The following is a 26065-nucleotide window of genomic DNA, read 5'->3' as shown; positions in this document are numbered from 1 at the left end:
TCAACCAGTTTCAGACAGAGTTATGACCTAGGGTAATGTTTTGTAGTACATTGTGACTTGATTTTAAATTTTTACTAATCCCCACCTTACACCCTATGCTCAATTTTAGTGCTAATTATTGTGATGTTATGAGGACTATGTAATGTATTTGCTTATCAAGTAATGAGCATTATTTGTCATTAGTGTTAAACATTTTTTTCCTTATATTTAGAAGTAAATGTGAGTGTACTAAGATAGGGTATTTTGTCTGACGTTTTTTATGTACTGTGGCAGAGGAGAACCATCTCCAAGGGAACTGACAGCAGTGCATTTCCTTACTAACTGCCATTTGGATCTGTTGAAGGTGTGGACAACTTGAGGAAATGTGTAAAAGATCATTAAAAGAGTGAAAGTGATTGTGAAAAATACTAAACATTGAGTGTGTGAATTTTCTCTCTAAAAAGTGAACTGCAATGCGCAGTGTAATTTAACTTTCTGCAACCCATGAAGATTTATTTGTTTAAGCAACGCAGGACTTTTATAAAGTGATATGAATTTTAGAATGTAATCCTTGTTTACCCAAAAAGGACATCACTTACAATAAAGATGCTTAAATGTTATCAAAAATATAACTTGTGGATATTTTGTACAATTGTACAATACACTGTATGTAAATATTTCGTATGACGATTTTCATATATGTATAAAATAAAATATATACTGTAGTTTTGGTAAGATTTTGTATGTAATACAATTTCTTGTGTGTGTATTGTTAAAGCCTACATCTGGGGTCACTTATGGTCACTGAAATGCCCAGTTAGCTATTGGCAATATCTGTCTGGTCAATCCAATGAGGAGGTGATGTGATGAAGCAAGCTGAGATATTTTAACTGCCCCTCTTGTTTTGGCCATCAGTTTTAAAGAAAACAACACCAGATCTAGTTTTCTGTATGACATGAATTTCCAAATTTATGTTGACTATTCCTAGTTAGCATGTTTTGTTATAGGATGAAATCAGTAATTGTTTCTTACAAACCCTATTGTTGACTTATAAACAGGCATAAATTCTGTACTAATTACAAACATTTGGAAGAAGAAACACTGATATTTTCTACATATTTATTTGGCTCTATTCAAAAATATGTTAGCAAAGCCAGCACTTATTTCCAAAGTAATTACCAGTTTTGTCAAAAGTATTGTTTGCATAACTATATCTGTTAATTTCTTGATTTAAATAAATAATATGGCTTAACCCTCGTAGTAGAAGAAACTGTTAAGAAGATAGAATTCTTCTATGTATTCAGTTAATTGAATGAAGTTGTTTCAGCTGTAATTTCTTTAACATGAACATTGAACAATGTATAGTTCCAGTGTGTATTATTTTAATGATATACAAAGGCCTGATTTTTGGTCCCAAGACAGAAACTAAAGAACTGTGCAACTAAAAAGAACTGCAAAACTATAAAAATAACTGCGAAACTATAAAAATAACTGCGAAACTATAAAAATAACTGCGAAACTATAAAAATAACTGCGAAACTATAAAAATAACTGCGAAACTATAAAAATAACTGCGAAACTATAAAAATAACTGCGAAACTATAAAAAGAACTGCGAAACTATAAAAAGAACTGCGAAACTATAAAAAGAACTGCGAAACTATAAAAAGAACTGCGAAATTAAAGAACTGTGAAAAGCAACTGCACAACTGTCTGCTACATCATTTAAAGCAGTCAGTGTAGAACTTTCACACCCGCCACATCCCCATTTTCCAGCCATTATAGCAACACAGTACATCGACACCAAGGACTACCAATGGAGTAGTAAAGCATACAGCAGGCAAACATCACAGGTTCAAATACCAAAAATGTGTTATAACCTTCCTTACCAGAAACCAAACTGACATCTTCATGAAGTCTACAAGAATCAAGATTTTCATCTGTGAGGTCAATGATGATAACTGCAGACTCATTCTGTGACGAATCTCCAAACATAATTTTCACAACTGGGTTTTCTTTAAATTACCTGCAAAAATTTCAAGTTAAAAATGTAAGACAGGGTACCAAAATAATTACTAATACTCATTTATCACTGAAATAATGCTGTTTATATATATGTATTTCCAAAGTACTTGTGTTTCACGTGGCAGTCCTCAAAATAGCAATTAAGATGTGAAGGGCGAAAGACTCTTTTAGTACTGAACTACCTATGTATTGTACCACTCTTTGTTGTTCAGTAACTCATTTCATGGGCAACTTGCACAGTGTAACATCATGTCATTATGTGACGAAAAATGTGTGGCTTAATGTGAGGAAGTGGTGAAGATTTTCCTATTACAACATTATTAAAAATTGTTTTTGACACACCATGTCTACCAACAACATGCTGTTAAATATTCCTACCTTTAATAATTCATAAAGTCTTTAAGCAATCCATCACATGGTCAATGTGTTTTTACAGACAATGTCCACATACCATACATTCCTCTGTTTTCCATTCTGGTTTAAAATGTTACCATTTTGTGGGCACTTTACTACTGTTCAAATTTTCAGATTTTTTTATAATGTAAAGGAATATCTTGCATTTTTGTAGCATGTACTTAATGGAAGCTACTTTAAAATTAGTCTTTTTTAAAATTTATACGAATTTCTATAAAGCTTTTTTCTCTCTTTCTAATGGGTCAGTTTTGTCTAAGTGTTATGTAGGTTAAATGTGTGTATCATAGTTTTTCTTCATTCATTCTGGAAAGAAATATTTTTATAAGTAAATTCAATTTACCTAGTTCCTTCTAACAAATAATATTCCTTTCAGAACATACAAACAACACAGTGGAAGAATTTACACCCATGTAAAGAAAGTTTTGCAGCAGTTTCCTGAAGCAGTTGATTGCATGGTTTTCTTAATTCTCTATGGTTCTATCAAGCTTTTTTTTTCTTTTGCAGTACAGGATGAAGACCACAGTTTTAACTTGTTTTATCTTAAATATTACTAGTGGCAAGATTCTACAACCCAAAAATAAGGAACCACTACTTTACAAGCTTAAACTGTGTAACAAGAATTTTCAGTCTACCTTTTTCTTTACATTAATTCAAAATACTACTGGCCAAAAATTAAGTTTTTTAATAAAGACAATTTCGTTTTCATATTACAGAATCTTAACATGACCAATGTATGGCTGTAAGCTACAGAACCATGTAAAAAACAATATTGTAACATGCAGACGGTAGATGTCACCTGTGGTGTAGGTGTAGTGTCTCTGACTAGTAATCAAAATGTCCTCAGTCCTAGGTTTGAATTCAACCACTGCTTAAATTTTGAATAAAAATTATCAGCAATTGCAGTCAAAGACTTCTGGCATAGGAAGTCACCCTCAGTCTGGCAACGGTCTTGTCAAAGAGGGCACAGGAGCGGACTACAATTCAGTGCACTCTCTTCCCCTAAAAGTGGAGGAATATGCAATGATCAGTGGTACTTTTTCAGTGCAAGTAATAAAGGCAAGTAACATGTATCCACAGGGCATGTGGCCTATAACTGCAAAAGTCTCTCCAATGGCAAAAGATTACAGAATAGTACCCCATTCAGCTCTCTGAGAGGGCTCTGCCAAGGAGATGGTGGCCAAGAGAAAAAAATCGAACAAACAACAAAAGGATAACATTATATGAGTCAGTGTGCGGAACGTCAATAGTATGAACATGGTAGGGAAGCTAGAGAATATGAAAATGGAAATGCAAAGGCTCAATCTAGATATAGTGGGGGCTCAGTGAAGTGAAATGGAAAGATGACAAGGATTCCTGGTCAGATGGATATGGGGTAATATCAATAGCAACATAAAATGGTATAATGGGTGGAGAATTCATTTTTTAATATGAAAGTAGGGCAGAATGTGTTACTGTGAACAGTTCAGTGATAGGGTTGTTATCAGAATCAACAGCAAACCAACACTGACAACAAAAGTTCAGCCATACATGCTGATGTCACAAACAGAAGATGAAGAGAGAGAGAGAAAGTATATAAGGATACTGAGTAGGTAATTCTGTACTTAAAAGAAGATGAAAATTTAATAGTTACAGGAGAGTGGAATGCAGTTGTAGGGGAAGAGGTAGAAGACAGGGTTACAGGAAAATATGAGTTTGGTTGTAGGGATGAGAGAGGAGAATGACTAACTGAGTTCTCCAATAAATTTCAGGTGGTAGTGGTAGTGGTGGTAGTGGTAGTAGTAGTAGTAGTAGTAGTAGTAGTAAATACTCTGTTCAAGAAACAGAAGAGGAGGTGGTATACTCAGGAAAGGCTGAGAGATGTGGAGAGGTTTCACTTCGCTTACATTGTGGTTAGGAAGAGTGTCCAAAATGAGATATTGGATTGTAAGGTATGCTTAGGGCAAGATGTAACTTCAGAGCACACTTTAGGAATTATGAAGAACAGGCTGAAGTTTAAGAGACTAGTTAGGAAAAATGAATGGGTAAAGAAGTGGGATATGGTAGTACTAAGAAATGAAGAGCTGTGTTTGAATTTCTCTGAGACTGTAGTTACTGAGGCAATGAATAGCTGAGTAGGCAGTTCAGCTGAAAATTAATGGAGGTATCTAAAAAGGGCAGAATTTGGAATAAAAAGCAACATGGGTATAAGGAAGAAAAAACAAAATGGGTATAAGGAAGGAAAAACAACACAGATACAAGAAAGAATAAACAGCACAGACATAAGGAAGAAAATTGTGAGGAAATCATGGATAACAAAAGAAATAATTCAGTTGATTGACTGAAGAAGGAAGTACAAAAATGTTTTGGGCAAGTCAGCAATGTAGGAATATGAGACTTAGGAAATACAGGGAAGCTAAGGTAAAATGGCTGTGTGAAAAATGTTAAGAAATAAAGAAAAAGTTATTGTCAAGAGGACTGACCCAGCATACAGTAAAAGAAGCTTTGGTGAAATTAAAAGCAAGGATGGTAACGCTAAGAGTGCAATGGTAATTCCGGTGTTAAATATAGGGGAGATAGCAGAGACTTGGCAGAAGAGAAACAGATATGGGATACAGTATTACCATCAGAATTTAAAAATGCTGTGAACAACTTATCAAAGAGGGCTCAATGCATAGATAATATTCCATTAGAACTTCTGGAATCATTGGGGCAAGTAGCAACAAAACAACTATTCTTGTTTGTGTGCAGAGTGTATGGGACTGGTAATATAGCATCACACTTTTGGAGAATCATTATCCACACAATTATGAAGATTGCAAGGGCCAACAAGTGTGGGAATTATTGCACAATCAGTGCTACAGATCAAACACTGAAGTTGCTGACAAAAATAATATACAGAAGAACAGAAAATAAAATTGATGACCTACTAGAAGATTATAAATTTGCCTTTGTGAAAGGTAAAGGCACCAGAGCAGCAGTTCTGATGTTGCCATTGATAATAGAAGCAAGACACAAGAAAAATGAAAACACATTCATAGGATCTGCAAGCCTGCAGAAGTATATCAAATGGTGCAAGGTGTGTGAAATTATGAGAAACAGAGGGAAGCTATAGGGGGGAAATGGGTAATATACAATACAAACAATGAAGAGGGAACAATGAGATTGGAAAACCAAGATTAAAGTGACCAGATTAAAAAGGGGTGCAAGTAATGGATATAGTCCTTTTCCTCTACCATTCAGCATATGATTCGAAGAAGCAATTACAGCAATGAAGAAAGTTTAAGAGCAGGATTAAAATTTGTGGTGATAGGACATCAGTGCTAAGATTTGCAGATGACATTACTATCCTCTGTGAAAGTGCAGAAGAATTACATGATCTTTCGAATGGAATGAATAGTCTATTGAGTATGGAATATGGATTGAGAGTAAAACGAAGAAAGATGAAATTAATTAAGTGTATCAAGAAAGAGAACAGCGAGAAACTTATCAGAATTTGTCACCACAAAGTAGGTGATGATAACGAATTCTGGTACCTAGGAACCAAAAATTACCCATTATGGATGGAGCAGGAATTACATGAGAAGCAGAGTAGAACTGGCAAAAAGGGTATTCCAGTAGTATCAAACACATGCTTCAATGTGAGGCAGAAATTTGTGAAAATGTATGGTAGGAATGCAGCAATGTATGGTAGGAATGCAGCAATGTATGGTAGGAATGCAGCAATGTATGGTTGGAATGCAGCAATGTATGGTTGGAATGCAGCAATGTATGGTTGGAATGCAGCAATGTATGGTTGGAATGCAGCAATGTATGGTTGGAATGCAGCAATGTATGGTTGGAATGCAGCAATGTATGGTTGGAATGCAGCAATGTATGTTTGGAATGCAGCAATGTATGGTTGGAATGCAGCAATGTATGGTTGGAATGCAGCAATGTATGGTTGGAATGCAGCAATGTATGGTTGGAATGCAGCAATGTATGGTTGGAATGCAGCAATGTATGGTAGTAAAACATGGACTGTGGAAAAACCAGAACAAGCGAATTGAAGGATTTGAGATGTGGTGTAACAGAATGTTGACAATTAGATGGACTGATAAGATTAGGAATGAGGTGGTTCTCCACAGAATTGGTGAAAAAAGTTATGTATGGAAAACACTGACAAGAAGAAGATTCAAGAATTACAGTGCATGTGTTAAGATATCATCAAATTAATTAATTAATTAATTAATTTACTTACTTACTTACTTATTTATGACATTCATGATACTGAACTTGTCAAAGTGAATAAAATAGTGTAAAATATTATACAGGGTGGTCTACTGATCTTGGCCGGGCAAAATATCTCATGAAATAAGCGTCAAATGAAAAAACTACAAAGAACGAAACTTTTCTAGCTTGAAGGGGGAGACCAGATGGCGCTATGGTTGGCACGCTAGATGGCGCTGGCACAGGTCAAATGGATATCAACTGTATTTTTTTTAAAATAGGAACCCCCATTTTTTATTACATATTCTCTTATTATGTAAGGAAATATGAATGTTTTAGTTGAACCACTTTTTTTGCTTTGTGACAAATGGGGCTGTAATAGTCACAAACATATGGCTCACAATTTTAGATCAACAGTTGGTAACAGGTAGGTTTTTTAAATTAAACTACAGAATGTAGGTAGGTTTGAACATTTTATTTTGGTTGTTCCAATGTGATACATGTATCTTTGTGAACTTACCATTTCTGAGAATGCATGCTGTTACAGCAAAATTACCTGTAAATACCACATTAATGCAATAAATGCTCAAAATGCTGTCCATCAATCTCAATGCATTTGGCAATATGTGTAATGACATTACTCTCAACAGCGAGTAGATCGCCTTTTGTAATGTTCACACATGCATTGACAATGCGCTGATGCATCTTGTCAGGCATTGTCGGTGGATCACAATAGCAAATATCCTTCAACTTTCCTCACAGAAATATATACGGCGACATCACATCCGGTGAACATGCAGGCCATGGTATGGTGCTTCAACGACCAATTCATCTGTCATGGAATATGCTATTCAATACCACTTCAACCAAACGCAAGAGCTATGTGCTGAACATCCATCATGTTGGAAGTACATCACCATTCTGTCATGCAGTGAAACATCTTGTAGTAAAACATCTTGTTGGTAGAACATTACCTAGGAAATCAGCACACATTGCACCATTTAGATTGCCATCGATAAAATGAGGGCCAATTATCCTTCCTCCCAGAATGCCACACCATACATTAACCCACCGAGGGCTCTGATGTTCCACTTTTAACAGCCATTGTGGATTTTCTGTTGCCAGCTTATGTTACCAGTGGCAGTGAGTGATGCTTCGTTGCTAAATGGCATGTGTGCAAAAAATCTGTATTTGTCCCATAATTTCTCTCGTGCCCAGTGGCAGAACTGTACATGAAATTCAGTCATCACCATGCAATTCCTTATGCAGAGAAATATGGTACGGGTGCAATTGATGTCGATGTAGGATTCTCAACACCGATGTTTTTGAGATTCCCAATTCTCATGCAATTTGTCTGTTACTGATGTGCAGACTAGCTACAACAGCAGCTAAAACACTTACTTGGGCATCATCATTTGTTGCTGGTCATGGTTTCACATGTGGCTGAACACTTCCTGTTTCCTTAAATAACTGAACTATCTGGCAAACGGTCCACACACTTTGATGTCATCATCCAGGATACCGAGCAGCATACATAGCACATGCCCATTGGGCATTTTGTTCACAATAGCCATACATCAACATGATATTGAGCTTTTCTGCAATTGGTAAATGGTCCATTTTAACACAGGAAACGTATCACAAAGCAAATACCATCCGCACTAGCGGAATGTTACGTGATACCACGTACTTATACATTTGTGACTACTACAGCACCATTTATCACAAAGCGAAAATGTGGTCCAACGAAAACATTCATATTTCTTTATGTACTACATCAATATGATATAAAAAATGGGGGTTCTTCTGTTTTAAAAAAAAACACAGCTGATATCTGTTTAACCTATGGCAATACCATCTAGCAGGCCAACCATAGCGCCATCTGGTTTCCCCCTTAAGCTAGACAAGTTTTGTTTTTTGTAATTTTTTCCTTTAATGCTTATTTCGTGAGATATTTGGCCTGGTCACTATCAATGGACCACCCTGTATATTTACATCACACACAAAATCTTTCCATTCTTATGAACCCATCTTTATAACAAAACCATTATTCTGTTTAATTCAATTATAAAATTAAATACATACATATATACATACAAAATAAAAGCTAGTGAGACACCTTGATCAATTTTACTGAAACTATTAAACACATAGAAAACCATATAGAGTGTGCTAATATAATGATGGGAGATTTTAATGCACAGGTAGGCAAAGACAGAAAGGGATTTGAGCAAGTATTGGGATGTTTTGGGTGTGGAGGCAGAAATGAAGAAGGGGAAAGACTCCTGGATTTGTGCCAGAGGAATGGAATGAAAATAACAAACAGCTGGTTTATGAAGAGAGAAAGTCATGTTATCACCAGATACAGTTTGGATGGAAGAACGAAGAGTGTAATTGATTATATTCTAGTAGATAGGGAATGGGGAGAGAAAGTAACAAATGATTAGGTAATTCCAAGTGTGTGTGCAGATTGAGACCATAGATTACTGGTGGGACAATGGAAAATGAATCAGTGTGTGAAAAATAGAAAACAGAAGAAAGTGATGAGGATATGGGATTGGAAATTGAAGGAGAGTGAATGTGCTGAGAAGTACAGAGAATTAATAACACAAAAATTTCCAAAAGAAGTTTTCTGCGATGTAGAAAAAGAATGGAATTTATTCTAAGACAATTTAGTCGAATCAGCACAAAAAGTATGTGGCAGAACATCTGGAAAGGAAAAAATAAGACAGACAACTTGGTGGGATGATACCACAATCCAAGCAGTTATAAGAAAAAAATGGAGCATGGAGAAAATGGTGAAAAACTAAAAATGACGAAGACCATAAAAGATATATAGAGGAAAAGAAGAAGTGCAAAGAAATAGTGGAAACAGCAAAGAAAAATGCATGGGAAGAGTTTACAAAAAAACTTGAAGATGTGAAGAGCAATAAGAAAATGTTCTATAAAACGATGAAAAATAAAAGGAAGGCTTCTGAAGTACCAGTGAAGATGGAAACAGAGGACAGTATCATTATTGAAGATCCAGAGAATATAAAAAATCTCTGGAAAGAACATTTTAAGAAGCTGTTAAACGCTGAGGAGTAGGTACATGAGGAAACAACAAATAATGGAGAAATTGAGAGAAGTTGGGAAGCAGAATTAGGACAAATTACACAGGAAGAAATGGAAAAAGCTTTGTAGAAGATGAATGGGGGGAAAGCTCCAGGACCTGATGTAGTATCAGTAGACATGATAAGAGCAGCAGGTCCAGTGGGAATGCAGTGGATATATAGAGTACTATCAAGCGAGTGGAGAAATAGTAAAATACCTGATGACTGGAGAACAGGACACATTGTTCCCATCTTCAAGAAAGGCAATAAAAGACTTTGTAAAAACCACAGAGGAATAACCCTCACGAGTCATACAGCGAAGATTTTTGAAAGAATTTTACTAAATTGAATAAGTGAAAAGATAGAAAAGGAGCTGAGTGAAGAACAGCATGGGTTTAGGAAAGGAAGGAGCACGATTGACCTGATATTTTCTATCCATCAACTGATGGAAAAAAAGTTGGGAGTATAACAAAAGGGCGATAATGGTTTTTATAGACATAGAAAAGGCATATGACTCAGTTGACAGGGAGAGACTCTGGGAAGAACTGAAGAAGATAGATATAGAACATGGATACATTAATGTTATAAAAACAATGTACAGAGGCCACAATTGTAGAATTAAAACACCATTGGGGAACTCTGAATACTTCAAAATAAGACAAGGACTTAAGCAAGGAAGTATTCTATCTCCTGTGCTTTTTAATGTTGTCATGGAGGGAATGAATAGGGCAGTTAAAGATATAGTAAAAGAAAAAGACAAAAAGATAATTTTTGCAGATGATATAGTAATATGGGGTGATAAAGAGGTAGATGTACAGTTACAGCTTGATGCGTGGAAGGAAATAATGAAAAGGTATGGATTAAAAATAAATGAAGATAAGAGTGAAGTAATGGTATTTGGAAGAGAGAAAGGAATCAATAGAAATATTACCTTGAATGGAGAACACCCTCAAAGTTGTAGACAGTTTCACTTATTTAGGGAGTGAAATATCTAGGGATGGAAGAATAATGAAATTATTAGGAGGTTACAGAAGGGAGGCAATTTCTACCAAACAATAAAACATCTGATTTGGAATAATGAGGTTTCAGAAAGAGCAAAACTCCTTATGTATAAGAATTATTACATCCCTATTGTCACCTATGGTGGAGAAACATGGACAATGACAGAAAGGGACTGGAGCAGACTGCAAGCAGGGGAAATGAAAATTCTCAGAGCAGTTAAGGAAAAAACAAGAATGGACAGAGTAAGGAATGTAGAGATTAGAAAGGACCTCAAACAAGAAAATATGAGAGAAGAGATTGAAAGAAAGAGATTAAATGGTATGGGCATGTTAAGAGAATGCATGGGCAGACTCTCCCCAAAATTATGGAAGAACTAAAGATGGATGGGAAAAGACCTAGAGGGCACCGAATAACATGGTGGAAAATGGGAGTGAGTATATCTGTTGAAAGGAGGTGTGACATGGCAGCAAGTGGAGGAAGAAGTGGTGGGACGACTGAGCCAAATGGAGAGGACTCATCAGCACCCAGACCCGGCAGTAGCTGGAGCGGGATTCGGATATAGATAGATTAAACATCACTACTTTAGCAAAATAGCAATAGTAACATATGGCATGAAAGTTATGTGCCTAATTAGATACTTAAATTGAAGTAGAAGTCTAGTTTTATCTAAGACCACATTGATAATTATGAACTTTTGTTTAGAGAGATTGTGAGGTAGACCTACAAATTTGGGCAAAATTCCAGGTATTCATTAATGCTGTAGAAGCTGTTGTTTATTAGTAGACTTTTAGTTCTTTTTCAAATGTATTAATATTTCATAATTGTGACTCACTATTCAAAGGTGAAACTTGAAGGTTTTTGATGAAGCAGATACTTTCAAATATGAATATAGAAGGTAAGGCCATTGTTTTTAATTCCTTAAATATACCTCTACGTGTTTCTCTGTAAGCAACATCACTTACTAACTTCACAGCTTCCTTTTGAATTTAGTAAGACTGCTATGCAATAGAGGTATTTCTCTAGAATACCATACCATACCTCAGTAGACTACAAATTTATTTGTAATAAGCACTTAACTCTGTTTCAGTTTTGCAGAAATCCGAGCAGCATTAATGTGTAACAGTACATGCTTAATTATTTTGTTAAGCATGTCTACATTTTTTTCCGTCTTAGATGCTCATCCTCTCATAATCCAAAAAATTTTATGCAATTCTTTTGCTGAATTTCACTATATGATCACATGAATTTCACATTAGTCCTGTTTTTGTTCCTTATATGGTTGAAGTTCATCCATACAGTTTCCTTGTCATTGACAACTTTATTTATCTGTAAACCACTTTTCTGTAACTTCTGCTGTTTTGTCCAGTTTTAGTACATCTCATAATCATTCTTTCCTTTTATAAGGAATCTGATATCTTAAGCAAATAATATAGTATCAGTTGTTGAAAACTGTTGTGGTAAGTATTAATAAAATAATAGTAGTAAAATAATAATAATAATAATAATAATAATAATAATAATAATAATAGCAGAAACAGACACATACAAGATGGTACCATGGAAGCCTGAAGTGATACTTTTGCAACATGAAGTCACCCGAGCAATTAATTCTGCTCACAATTGGAAAGCCCCTGGAATAGATAAAATAGCAAATTTCTGGCTAAAGAAGTTCACCTTAACACATTAACATCTACCTAAATTATTTAACAGTTACATTGCAGACCCATACACAGTCCCTGATACACTTACACAAGGAATAACTTATCTGAAACCTAAAGATCAAGCAGACACAGCAAACCCAGCAAAATATTGCCCCATAACATGCCTACCAACAATATACAAAATATTAACCTCAGTCATTACACAGAAATTAATGACACATACAACACAGAACAAAATTATAAATGAAGAACATAAAGGCTGTTGCAAAGGAGCATGAGGATGTTAAGAGCAACTGATAACAGATGCAGAGGTGACATATCAAGCTAAAAGTAAACAAAGTACGCTACACTACACATACATTGATTACCAAAAAGCTTTTGATAGTGTGCCCCACTCATGGTTACAACAAATATTGGAAATCAATCATAAATTGGTACAGTCCGTAAACATAGTAATGAAAAATTGGAAAACCACACTTAATATCCAAACAAATTCAAGCAATATCACATCACAGCCAATACAGATAAAGCATGTAATATACCAAGGGGACTCATTAAGTTCTTTCTGGTTCTGCCTTGCTCTGAACCCACTATCCAACATGCTAAATAATACAAATTATGGATATAATATTACTGGAACATGCCAACACAAAATCACACATTTGCTATACACGGATGATCTAAAACTACTGGCAGCAACAAAAACAACAACCCAACCAATTACTAAAGGTAACAGAAGTGTTCATCAATGATAATGGTTTTGGAACAGACAAATGTGAGAAAAATAGCATAGTCAAGGGAAAACACACTAAACTAGAAAATTACATATTGGATAACTACAGCGACTGCATAGAAGCGATGGAAAAAACAAATGCCTATAAATATCTAGGATACAGACAAAAAATAGGAATAGATAATACAAATATTAAAGAAGAACTAAAAGAAAAATATAGACAAAGACTAACAAAAATTGTGAAAACAGAATTGACAGCAAGAAACAGGACGAAAGCTATAAATACTTATGCTACACCAATATTGACCTACTCATTTGGAGTAGTGAAATGGAGTAAGACAGACCTAGATGCACTCAATACACTTATAGAATCACAATGCCACAAATATAGAGTACACCACATTCTTTCAGCAACAGATAGAGTCACATTAAGCAGAAAGGAAAGAGGAAGGGGATTTATCCATATAAAAAATGTACATTGTGGACAGGTAGATAATTTAAGAAAATTCTGTATAGAACGAGCAGAAACTTGCAAAATACACAAATCAATTAGTCATATAAAGACATTGGCTACAGTATTGTAATTTCATAACCACTTCTACAACCCTTTAAATCACGTAACATCAACAGATATGAAGGAAGTAAATTGGAAAACTAAAGCACAACATGGCAAGCACCCGTATCATCTAACACAGCCACACAACGATCAAGACTCATCCAACACATGGATAAGAAATGGCAATATATACAGTGCAATGGAAGGATTCATGATTGCAAATACAGGCTCAAACAATAAACACCAGATATTACAGCAAGCATATTATTAAAGATCCCAATACCACAACAGATAAATGCAGACTTTGCAAACAACAAATAGAAACAGTAGATTACATCTCAAGTGGATGTACAATACTAGAAAATACAGAATACACCAGATGACATGACAATGTAGCAAAAATAATACATCAACAACTGGCCATGCAACGTTAGCTAATAAAACAACACATTCTCACATACAAGTATGCACCACAAAATGTACTGGAGAATGATGAATACAAATTACACTGGAACAGAACCATTGCTGCAGATAAAACACCAGCACATAACAAACCTGACTTCACACTCACCAATAAAAAGAAGAAATTAACACAACTAATCGAAATATCCATACCCAGTACAACAAACATACAGAAGATAACAGGAGAAAAAACTGAAAAATACATCCAACTGGCTGAGGAAGTCAAGGATATGTGGTATCAGGATGAAGTTGACATTATACCAATTGTACTATCAACTACAGGAGTCATACCACAATATCCACCAATACATCAATGCAATAGAGCTACATCCAAACATATAGAAACAACTACAGAAATCTGTAAGTATTGATACATGTTCAATTACCCAAAACTTCCTAAATTCAATGTAACATATAGTGTACAGATAAAAGAAAGTCACGCTTTATAAAGGGCCACATCACTTTCCATTTTTAACCAGACATAACGTCTGAGAAAGGGAAGAAATAATAATCATAATAATGGCCCCAATAATGAGCCGTGGCATACCCTGTAATTAATACTCTTATATTGAGAATGGTACACATTACCAATCTGAGAAATTTGTACACTGTTTCCTATCAGGTACATATGACTAACGACTTGTAGGAACTTCCATGATACTAGAGGAAGCCGTAGAAGGTAGAAGTTGTGGAGATAGACAGATTGTAATACAACCCAAAAACACTCGATGGCATTGGTTGTGGGTGATACTCTAAGATGTAAAGATTGGCAAGGGAAGGAATTTTGCGTGGGCCACATCAAACCTGTCAAAACACAGACAGCTCTAAGAAAACCAAAATACTGACAGTAAGAAGATCCAGTTTTACTCTTTGGTCACAGAATGCCAAATTAGGGTCAATCAATATGAAGTGACCCAGTGACAGTAACTTGATCTTTTTAAATATTTTGATTTTTTGGTGTGACAACCCTTTAATTGAGAAGTTCAAAACAGTCCTTAAAAGATTTTACCTTGCACCATTACTGAATGGTAGCCATTTTTATTTGTAATCACATGACAGTTTTTCACTCTGAAGACATTCACATTAATTAGAATATCACTGCACTACGTAGAGTTACAACATTGCAGCTGACGTGATTGTTTTTAGTAAATTCTCCTCTACAACATTGTTCATTACCCAAAATATCCTAAATTTAAAAAATAACCAGTTGAAAGGACCTCAAAAGTTTGGTATTGAAAATTTAGAAAATCCACATTTAGATCCAAAAACAACGAAGGAATGATTTATCAGCATGTATTTTTTCTCTAGTTAGGTATTATTAACTGCTAGCCCTATATATAATAAGAACACTGACAAATGTTTCCTCATTTTCTATAAATTTTTGAAATTTGAAAATCTTTACTTTTTGTAAAGTTCAGGACAGTTATCTCTGTTGGCCCAGAATATAAAATTTTGATTTTTGCACACTTATATGATAGCAAATTACTTTAAAAATTTCAACTTTTTCTATCTGACTGAATTTAAGAAAATGAGGAAATAGTTCAATATTACTCTACACTTGAACTTATGGTTATTGCCTATTTAATTGGTTTATTGTATATTGTAATAAAATTTAGTTGTAACCTATATTTTGTTAACACTATCACCATACATTTAGTTATTATTATTTATTTCAATAACAAAATATTAAACAACAGGAGATTTTGCTCTGTTTATATATTAAAAAAAGTTCCCCACTTATATCTAGATTTATTCTCAATTAATTAGTGCATTATTACAAATTCAAAATGAAAGAAGTAAAATAATAAACATGTAAAATTTATCTATTGTTGAGAAGGCTACAGTTTTGTGCACGAGTTTAGTCCTTAAGAGAAGTGTGTATAGGAGCTCAGTAGACAGAGTAAGTCTGCACAGAAGTCGAGTAGTCAGTGATAAGTCTGTACATGAACTGTGTATCCTCATTACATTTGGTAGGTGTGGCTGTCCATTCACAAACCTCAGAGAGGATGTGCATACTTCATGGAGAGTGTAAAATATTCTCAATGCTTTTGTAATTTTTATTTAACTAAAATAAAGATAATAAAATTTGATGACTAATTGGAATGCAATAAAATGGATGACCAGTGCTCTATCGGGCAGATAGTAGGTACATTTTCCACAAAAAACTTTATGGTTTAGTTTCAAAAAACTTAACATTGTTAATGACTTTAATGAAGATAAGCAAACTTTGTTTAAATTATGAGTAAGTTGTTCTGTATCATTAGTTTGTATAATGAGAAAAAAATATATTCTGAACTACAATCCCATTTTTGGAAAAAGTGCTCTTATCAACTCAAAGTTAATAAAAAGCCAGTTGTTAAAGAATTGAGGGAAATAAAACTTCAAAACTTGTTCTTGATAAGTGTGGTAAAATAGCTTCCCAAGTGAAACCTAATACGATTCAAGGAAGTATCCCTTGTACCCAAATTGTTACTCGAATATATTTATCATGAATCCAGAACCAGTATTAAGTAACCTTGTTAATGACATTTATAAAAATGGTTCAAATGGCTCTGAGCACTATGGGACTTAACATCTGAGGTCATCAGTCCCCTCAAACTTTGAACTACTTAAACCTAACTAGCCTAAGACATCACACACATCCATGTCCGAGGCAGGATTCGAACCTGCGGCCGTAGCCGTCGCGCGGTTCCAGACTGTAGTGCCTAGAACAATGCCATTTATATTCCTAATGAGGAAGCTATTAGCGAATTGGATTTTACTAGTTCTAATTTAGAGGTACCTCCAGCCTCAAAAATAAGAAAATTCAGTAGTGGAAAAAGGAAAGCTGCAACGGAAAGCAAAATACAATGAATGTCAGACAAAATTAGAAAAGACTTATAATCATGCTTTAATAATCAGATACCAACAGTATTTATAAAAAAGAAGAAAACCAATCTCCAGAACCATCAGACACTGAATATTTGAGCTTAATCAAGTTATTAAGAAGTAAGTGTTCAGTGACATCTAAGGAGGAAAAAAACTGAAATAATTTCACATTTGCTTTCTGACTCATGGTCACAGGGTGGGGGCAGTTCACAAGTTCAACATTTCTAATCATTTGGTTTCACTAACCTGAAAATTAGTGAAAGAGCGAGGTATTCTACCAGTTTTAGGAAAGAGGACAGGAGTACATACAGAAAACATTTGAAAAGATCCAGCAGCTTTTTGGAAGACAATGAAAACACAGGAATGTGACCTGCTAGCAAAGATTGGAAGAGAGTATTTATAAATTGCCAAATTTAAATGAACTTTAGCACCTTTCAAAAATGCTTAATCCTGAATGCAAAATTTTGTGGTTTTGCCCTAAGTGGTATATTTTAGCCGGCTCATCAGGAACACAATCCATTTTTTTTTTTTGTATATGTCATCAAAATCAAGAGGGGCAGCAGCCTTTTCAGTAGTTGCAAGGGCAACAGTCTGGATGATTGACTGATCTGGCCTTGTAACAATAACCAAAACGGCTTTGCTGTGCTGGTACGGCGAACGGCTCAGAGCAAAGGGAAACTACGGCCGTAATTTTTCCCAAGGGCATGCAGCTTTACTGTATGATTAAATGATGGTGGCGTCACATCCTCTTGGGTAAAATATTCCGGAGGTAAAATAGTCCCCCATTCGGATCTCCGGGTGGGGACTACTCAAGAGGATGTCGTTATCAAGAGAAAGAAAACTGGCGTTCTACGGGTTGGAGTGTGGAATGTCAGATCCCTTAATCAGGCAGGTAGGTTAGAAAATTTAAAAAGGGAAATGGATAGGTTAAAGTTAGATATAGTGGGAATTAGTGAAGTTTGGTAGCAGGAGGAACAAGACTTCTGGTCAGGTGACTACAGGGTTATAAACACAAAATCAAATAGGGGTAATGCAGGAGTAGGTTTAATAATGAATAAAAAAATAGGAGTGCGGGCAAGCTACTACAAACAGCATAGTGAACGCATTATTGTGGCCAAGAGAGACACAAAGCCCATGCCTACTACAGTAGTACAAGTTTATATGCCACCTAGCTCCGCAGATGATGAAGAGATTGATGAAATGTATTATGAGATAAAAAATTATTCAGGTAGTGAAGGGAGATGAAAATTTAATAGTTATGGGTGACTGGAATTCGTCAGTAGGAAAAGGGAGAGAAGGAAACATAGGTGAATATGGATTGGGGCTAAGAAATGAAAGACGAAGCTGCCTGCCAGAATTTTGCACAGCGCACAACTTAATCATAGCTAACACTTGGTTCAAGAATCATGAAAGAAGGTTGTATACATGGAAGAACCTTGGAGACACTAGAAGGTATCAGATAGATTATATAATGGTAAGACAGAGATTTAGGAATCAGGTTTTAAACTGTAAGACATTTCCAGGGGCATATGTGGACTCTGACCACAATCTATTGGTTATCACCTGTAGATTAAAACTGAAGAAACTGCAAAAAGTTGGGAATTTAAGGAGATGGGACCTGGATAAGCTGACTAAACCAGAGGTTGTACAGAGTTTCAGGGAGAGCATACGGGAACAATTGACAGGAATGGGGGAAAAAAATACGGTAGAAGAAGAATCGGTAGCTTTGAGGGATGAAGTAGTGAAGGCAGCAGAGGATCAAGTAGGAAAAAATATGAGGGCTAGTAGAAATCCTTGGGTAACAGAAGAAATATTGAATTTAATTGATGAAAGGAGAAAATATAAAAATGCAGTAAATGAAGCAGGCAGAAAGGAATACAAATGTCTCAAAAATGAGATCTACAGGAAGTGCAAAATGGCTAAGCAGGGATGGCTAGAGGACAAATGTAAGGATGTAGAGACTTATCTCACTAGGGTAAGATAGATACTGACTACAGGAAAATTAAAGAGACCTTTGGAGATAAGAGAACCACTTGTATGAACATGAAGTGATGAGATGGAAACCCAGTTCTACGCAAAGAAGAGAAAGCAGAAAGGTGGAAGGAGTATATAGAGGGCCTATACATGGGTGATGTACTTGAGGACAATATTATGGAAATGGCAGAGGATGTAGATGAAGATGAAATGGGAGATACGATACTGCGTGAAGAGTTTGACAGAGCACTGAAAGACCTGAGTCGAAACAAGGCCGCCGGAGTAGACAACATTCCATTCGAAGTACTGACAGCCTTGGGAGAGCCAGTCCTGACAAAACTCTACCATCTGGTGAGCAAGATGTATGAAACAGGTGAAATACCCTCAGACTTCAAGAAGAATATAATAATTCCAATCCCAAAGAAAGCAGGTGTTGACAGATGTGAAAATTACTGAACTATCAGTTTAGTAAGCCACAGCTGCAAAATATTAACACGAATTTTTTTACAGACAAATGGAAAAACTAGCAGAAGCCGACCTCAGGGAAGATCAGTTTGGATTCCATAGAAATACTGGAACATGTGAGGCAATACTGACCTTACGACTTATCTTAGAAGAAAGATTAAGGAAAGGCAAACCTATGTTTCTAGCATTTGTAGACTTCGAGAAAGCTTTTGACAATGTTGACTGGAATACTCTCTTTCAAATTCTAAAGGTGGCAGGTGTAAAATACAGGGAGTGAAAGGGTATTTACAATTTGTACAGAAACCAGATGGCAGTTATAAGAGTCTAAGGGTATGGAAGGGAAGCAGTTATATTGAGCAAGCAGTAAAGGAAGCAAAAGAAAAATTTGGAGTAGGCATTAAAATCCATGGAGAAGAAATAAAAACATTGAGGTTCGCCGATGACATTGTAATTCTGTCAGAGACAGCAAAGGACTTGGAAGAGCAGTTGAACGGAATGGACAGTCTTGAAAGTAGGATATAAGATGAACATCAACAAAAGCAAAATGAGGATAATCGAATGTAGTCGAATTAAGTCGGGTGATGCTGAGATAATTAGATTAGGAAATGAGACACTTAAAGTAGTAAAAGAGTTTTGCTATTTGGGGAGCAAAATAACTGATGATGGTCGAAGTAGAGAGGATATAAAATGTAGACTGGCAATGGCAAGGAAAGCGTTTCTGAAGAAGAGAAATTTGTTAACATCGAGTATAGATTTAAGTGTCAGGAAGTCATTTCTAAAAGTATTTGTATGGAGTGTAGCGATGTATGGAAGTGAAACATGGACGATAAGTAGTGTGGACAAGAAGAGAATAGAAGCTTTCAAAATGTGGTGCTACAGAAGAATGCTGAAGATTAGATGGGTAGATCACATAACTAATGAGGAGGTATTGAATAGAATTGGGGAGAAGAGGAGTTTGTGGCACAACTTGACCAGAAGAAGGGACCAGTTGGTAGGACATGTTCTGAGACATCAAGGGATCACCAATTTACTATTGGAGGGCAGCACACACACACACACACACACACACACACACACACACACACACACACACACACACACACAAAATGTCAAACTGATGACTTTGGGTGCAAAACTCTAAGATGTTACCCACAATACGTTACTACATTTAATTTTTCTGTGACACTAACAATTATTACTGCATTATGAGTTTGTGTGATAAATGCCCTGGTAAAGAAACCACTCTTGAATTTTTTAATGAATATGAGGAGGAAATGCCCAAAATGTTACCTTCAAACAGTGGATCACAACTGACAGGGCTGAAATGATAACAGTGGTTAAATCTCAGGAAGAATGCATTGAATCTTTAATTGATAACTTAGAAAATCTTACAAGTCACCACTATGTTTCTAAAGTCCACAGCACGTTTTTGAAGTACACAAAAGGACAACGTTATGAAACTGAATTCATAGTCATCACTGATTTTGCAGAAAACTTAACAGTTTTGGTTCAGGGTGCAATACAAGAGTTCCACTGGGTCAATGACCAAACAACAGTGCACCCATTTGTTCTGCACTTCAAAAAGGAGAAAAATGAATTTAGCAGTCATCAGTTTGCATTCTTAGCAACTACTTGGAGCATAACACTTCAGTTGTCCATGTGTTTCAAAAGTATGTAATAAATTACAAAGAAGAAACTTTTCCCAAGGCTGAGAAGCAGATGGAGGTGCTAATCAATGTAAGAACAAAAATAATTTTTTGAATTTTTGCAGGCATGAAATAGATTTCTGGTCAGAGGGCAAATGGAAGTTTTTTGCCTCTTACATGGTACAAATGCATGCAATGGTGTAGGAGGTACAATAAAATATGAAGTGGGTAAAGTGAGCCTATGAAGAATGGCCACAGACTGAATTATTACAATAGAGGACATATATGCCTTTTGGAAGGATAATATTCATGTCATCACCTATTTTCTCATCAAGAAAGAAGAGATAGTTTTTCATATCAGAACACTTTGGACCAGTTTTGAAAACTCGATAGCAATGAAAGGAAAATTCTGTGGAATTGCAAGAAAGTAATGTCAGTAAAATTACATCTCTGTCTTTAACACCGAAGGACATAGTGGCAGGTGTGTATGATGATTAATGCTGACTTGCACAGGTTGTAAGATTAAGTTTGGAAAATCATTATGTTTTTGTGCATTTTTACCACATTAATGGCTCAAGTACATCATTCAAGACATCTACTAGTGACAATGTTTGGATACAAATGGAAAAAGGTATTAAGGAAGCTCAAACTTACCATTGCAACTAGGAAGTCTTATTCTACATAATAAAAGCTGTCTGAAGAAGAAAGTGTTCATAACAATCATCACTAGGATTAGGAAGCACCACATCTCAAAAGTATCATACACTCCTGGAAATGGAAAAAAGAACACAGTGACACCGGTGTGTCAGACCCACCATACTTGCTCCGGACACTGTGAGAGGGCTGTACAAGCAATGATCACACACACGGCACAGCGGACACTAGGAACCACGGTGTTGGCCGTCGAATGGCGCTAGCTGCGCAGCATTTGTGCACCACCGCCGTCAGTGTCAGCCAGTTTGCCGTGGCATACGGAGCTTCATCGCAGCCTTTAACACTGGTAGCATGCCGCGACAGCGTGGACGTGAACTGTATGTGCAGTTGATGGACTTTGAGCGAGGGCGTATAATGGGCATGCGGGAGGTCGGGTGGACATACCGCCGAATTGCTCAACACGTGGGGCATGAGGTCTCCACAGTACATCGATGTTGTCGCCAGTGGTCGGCGGAAGGTGCACGTGCCCATCGATCTGGGACCGGACCGTAGCGACGCACGGATGTACGCCAAGACTGTAGGATCCTACGCAGTTCGGTAGGGTACCGCACCACCACTTCCCAGCAAATTAGGGACACTGTTGCTCCTTGGGTATCAGCGAGGACCATTCGCAACCGTCTCCATGAAGCTGGGCTACGGTCCCGCACACCGTTAGGCCATCTTCCGCTCACACCCCAACATCGTGCAGCCCGCCTCCAGTGGTGTCGCGACAGGCGTGAATGGAGGTACGAATGGAGACGTGTCGTCTTCAGCGATGAGAGTCGCTTCTGCCTTGGTGCCAATGATGGTTGTATGCATGTTTGGCACCGTGCAGGTGAGCGCCACAATCAGGTCTGCATACGACCGAGGCACACAGGGCCAACACCATGCATCATGGTGTGGGGAGCGATCTCCTACACTGGCCGTACACCTCTGGTGATCGTCGAGGGGACACTGAATAGTGCACGGTACATCCAAACCGTCATCGAACCCATCGTTCTACCATTCCTAGACCGGCAAGGGAACTTGCTGTTCCAACAGGACAATGCACGTCCGTATGTATCCTGTTCCACCCAACATGCTCTAGAAGGTGTAAGTCAACTACCCTGGCCAGCAAGATCTCCAGATATGTCCCCCATTGACCATGTTTGGGACTGGATGAAGCGTCGTCTCACGCGGTCTGCACGTCCAGCACGAACGCTGGTCCAACTGAGGCGCCAGGTGGAAATGGCATGGCATGGCAAGCAGTTCCACAGACTACATCCAGCATCTCTACGATCGTCTCCATGGGAGAATAGCAGCCTGCATTGCTGCGAAAGGTGGATATATGCTGCACTAGTGCCGACATTGTGCATGCTCTGTTGCCTGTGTCTATGTGCCTGTGGTTCTGTCAGTGTGATCGTGTGATGTATCTGACCCCAGGAATGTGTCAATAAAGTTTCCCCTTCCTGGGACAATGAATTCACGGTGTTCTTATTTCAATTTCCAGGAGTGTATGTTAACTGAAAATATTTATTTTAAATTTGTCTAAATAAAATGTGTGTTCACTAATTTTTCAAGTTTTTTTCCAATAATGCAGTACCTTAACTTCAATTGTAATTGAATACATCTAGCCAGTATCACATATGAGTTAGGCAACACCCGTAAGTTCAATTTTAGTGTAATGTGAATTATTTTCTCATTTTCAAAAAATTTATATCCTTTTTCACAGTCAAATACCATTATTGAGATTTTTGCAGCACTTTGCTATCATAGAGGTGAACAAACGTACAAAAGCCAATTTTTATATTCAGTCCCACTGGAGAAACAAGCCCCAAACTTTACAAAAAAGTAAAGATTTTTCAAATTTCAATATTGCATAAAAAATTAAGGAAGCTTTTGTATGTGTTCTTGCTCCATATAAGGCTAGTAGTTTATGATATCTAACTAGGGGAAAAAATTCACTCTGATAAATTACTTCTTGGTGGCTATTTTTGGGTCTAAGAAGTGGTCTTTCTAAATTTTAATGTCATTTTGACTCGATATTTTTGAATTTTGGGAATTTTGGGTAATAAATAAAGCAGTAGAGAACCGCAAAGATATTCAAATTAATGCTAATGTTTCCAAATTGAAGAACTGTTTTGTGCTTCCAATTAAATACAGTTGTCATTTAGTAATGGTGCCAGATAAAACTTTTTAGGAACTGTTTTGAACCTCTTCTAGGGTAATCACACATGAAAAAAAACAATATTTACGAATGGCCAAGCAACTAACAAAATTTTTATGGGATCACTTTAGCTGGACTGGCCGTTTAACATTTTGGATTTCTGTCCACTGACCTCTATTTCAGTGTTCGAAAGATCTGCAAAAGACTGGATGGAAAATTCTGATTGTTTCATTGACTGTAAATCTGACCACAACTTCTGAGTATTTTCTGACATGTCTTCCCATAGTATCTGATAAAGTTATTGTGACTGTCAAAGTAACAAGGCAGAGAGGGATAGCACAAACTGAAATGCCTGATACCAGAAATAGTGACTTTTTGATCCTTTAGCCACAATTTTCTCCTATTTTGGAAAGTGCTTCTACTTCTATTAATATTTTGATTTCACTCAGAACTCTACATATTTCATTGTGTTGATATTAAATTTGGTACCTAATTCATTTTTGTAGTATGACTATTTTACACATAACATTCTAGTATTATCATATTGTCAAAAACTCTGGTATTGGTTATTAATGTTAAATCATCTCAAAAGGTTTCCAACAGAATCAACAACATATAAAAACATGACACCAAAATCTAATGAAAAAGAATTGTTTGAAAGTCAACATTTAACTGAATTTCATATGAAAATATTTCATAAATAAAATTATAATAATATCACTTTATTTAGTTTGACTTAAAGTATTATGCAAGACAAGAAAATTGTTGCAGAACATGAATTTTTCCATTTTAATTGAATTAATGTAACACTGATAATAACGAAATGCAGTATGTGTAATTGTCATGATTTTATTCAATGTGGTGAGGTAGTGCTATGTGGCTCAGTCTTCACTGAAGCCACTAAGGAGACAGAATTCATGAAAGTATTGCTAGTTTCTATTCCTATAGTGCAAATGAACTTCAAAGTCACATGTTCCTCATTTCCATCAAGTTCCACTATGCACAACCAACTCCCTCCCCCCTTTTGTTGTTGTTGTCAGTCTTTTAACTAGTTTGATGTAGCCCACCACAAATTTGTCTACGTGCCAGCGTCTTCACAGAGTAGTAATTGCCATCACGTCATCAATTATTTGCTTGATGTATTCTAATCTTTCTCGATGGTTTTTGCACTGTATAGCTCTCTCTGGTAGCATGCAGGTTATTCCATGTTCCTCCTCCTTGTCAGGGTTTCCATATATTCAGTTCTTTGCATATTCTGCAGAAAACAACCTCATTCTTTACTTTATCAGTTCACCAAATTTTTATCATTCTTCTGTAGCACCAGATCTCAAATACTTAAACTCAACTCCCATTCTAGTATTCCTACAGTCCATGCTTCACTATAGTACAATTTTGTGCTCCAAATGTATATTTTCAGAAATTGCTTCCTCACATTTAGGCCTATGTTTGATAGATGTAAACTTCTCTTGGCCAGGAACGTTCCTTTTGCCAGTGCTACACACTCAATCCATTATGAACTTTTTTCTGCCTAACTAGGAGAATTCCTTAGCTTCACCTACTTCCTTATCCCAAATTCTGATGTCAAGTTTCTCACTGTTCTAATTTCTGCTACTTCTCATTACTTTTGCCTTCAATTTACTCTGAATCCATATTCTATTCTTAGGCTGTTCATCCCTTCAACATATCCAGTAATTCTTCTTCACTTTCACTGAGGATAGCAATGTCATCAGCAAATATTATTGATATATTTCGACTTTTAGTTTTATTTTCATCATTTCTTCTTTGATGTACACATTGAAGAGTAGGGGGGCGAAAGACAAAACCCCTACCTCACACCTTTTTTTTAATCAAATCACTTCATTCTTGGTCTTCCACTCTTATTGTTCCTTCCTGGTTCTTGTATATATTACATATTACACATCTTTCCCTGTATGTATGTACCTCAGAATTTCTAACATCTTGCACTAAGTTCTTGTTCCGGATGAATGGTAGAACACTGACAGAAATGCATAACACATGACTTTGCAGCCAATAACTGGCATCTGTGGGCTCGAGCCCATGACTACCCCTTGTGGATGCCTTCCTGTAGGCGCCGCTCAGCGACATAAGTGGTGGTGGTGGTGGTGGTGGTGGTGGTGGTTAGTGTTTAACATTCCGTCGACAAC

The 26065-nt window shown here is 36.4% G+C and overlaps 1 protein-coding gene across 1 annotated transcript in view; it reads right to left on the bottom strand.

Moving 5' to 3' along the window:
• The window catches only part of LOC126285203 (sentrin-specific protease 1-like), a 249220-nt gene that overhangs the window by 94254 nt on the left and 128901 nt on the right, over window positions 1–26065 (bottom strand). Inside the window, exon 2 of the mRNA XM_049984508.1 lies at window positions 1868–2004. Within this exon, the coding sequence (XP_049840465.1) occupies window positions 1868–1973 (106 nt within the window). The 5' untranslated portion in view covers window positions 1974–2004. The remainder of the gene's footprint in view (window positions 1–1867; window positions 2005–26065) is intronic.

The sequence above is a fragment of the Schistocerca gregaria genome, chromosome 8 (genome assembly GCF_023897955.1).
Source record: "Schistocerca gregaria isolate iqSchGreg1 chromosome 8, iqSchGreg1.2, whole genome shotgun sequence".
Taxonomy (NCBI): domain Eukaryota; kingdom Metazoa; phylum Arthropoda; class Insecta; order Orthoptera; family Acrididae; genus Schistocerca; species Schistocerca gregaria.
Note: the sequence above shows the minus strand (reverse complement) of the source record. Positions and strands in the feature narration are given on the sequence as shown.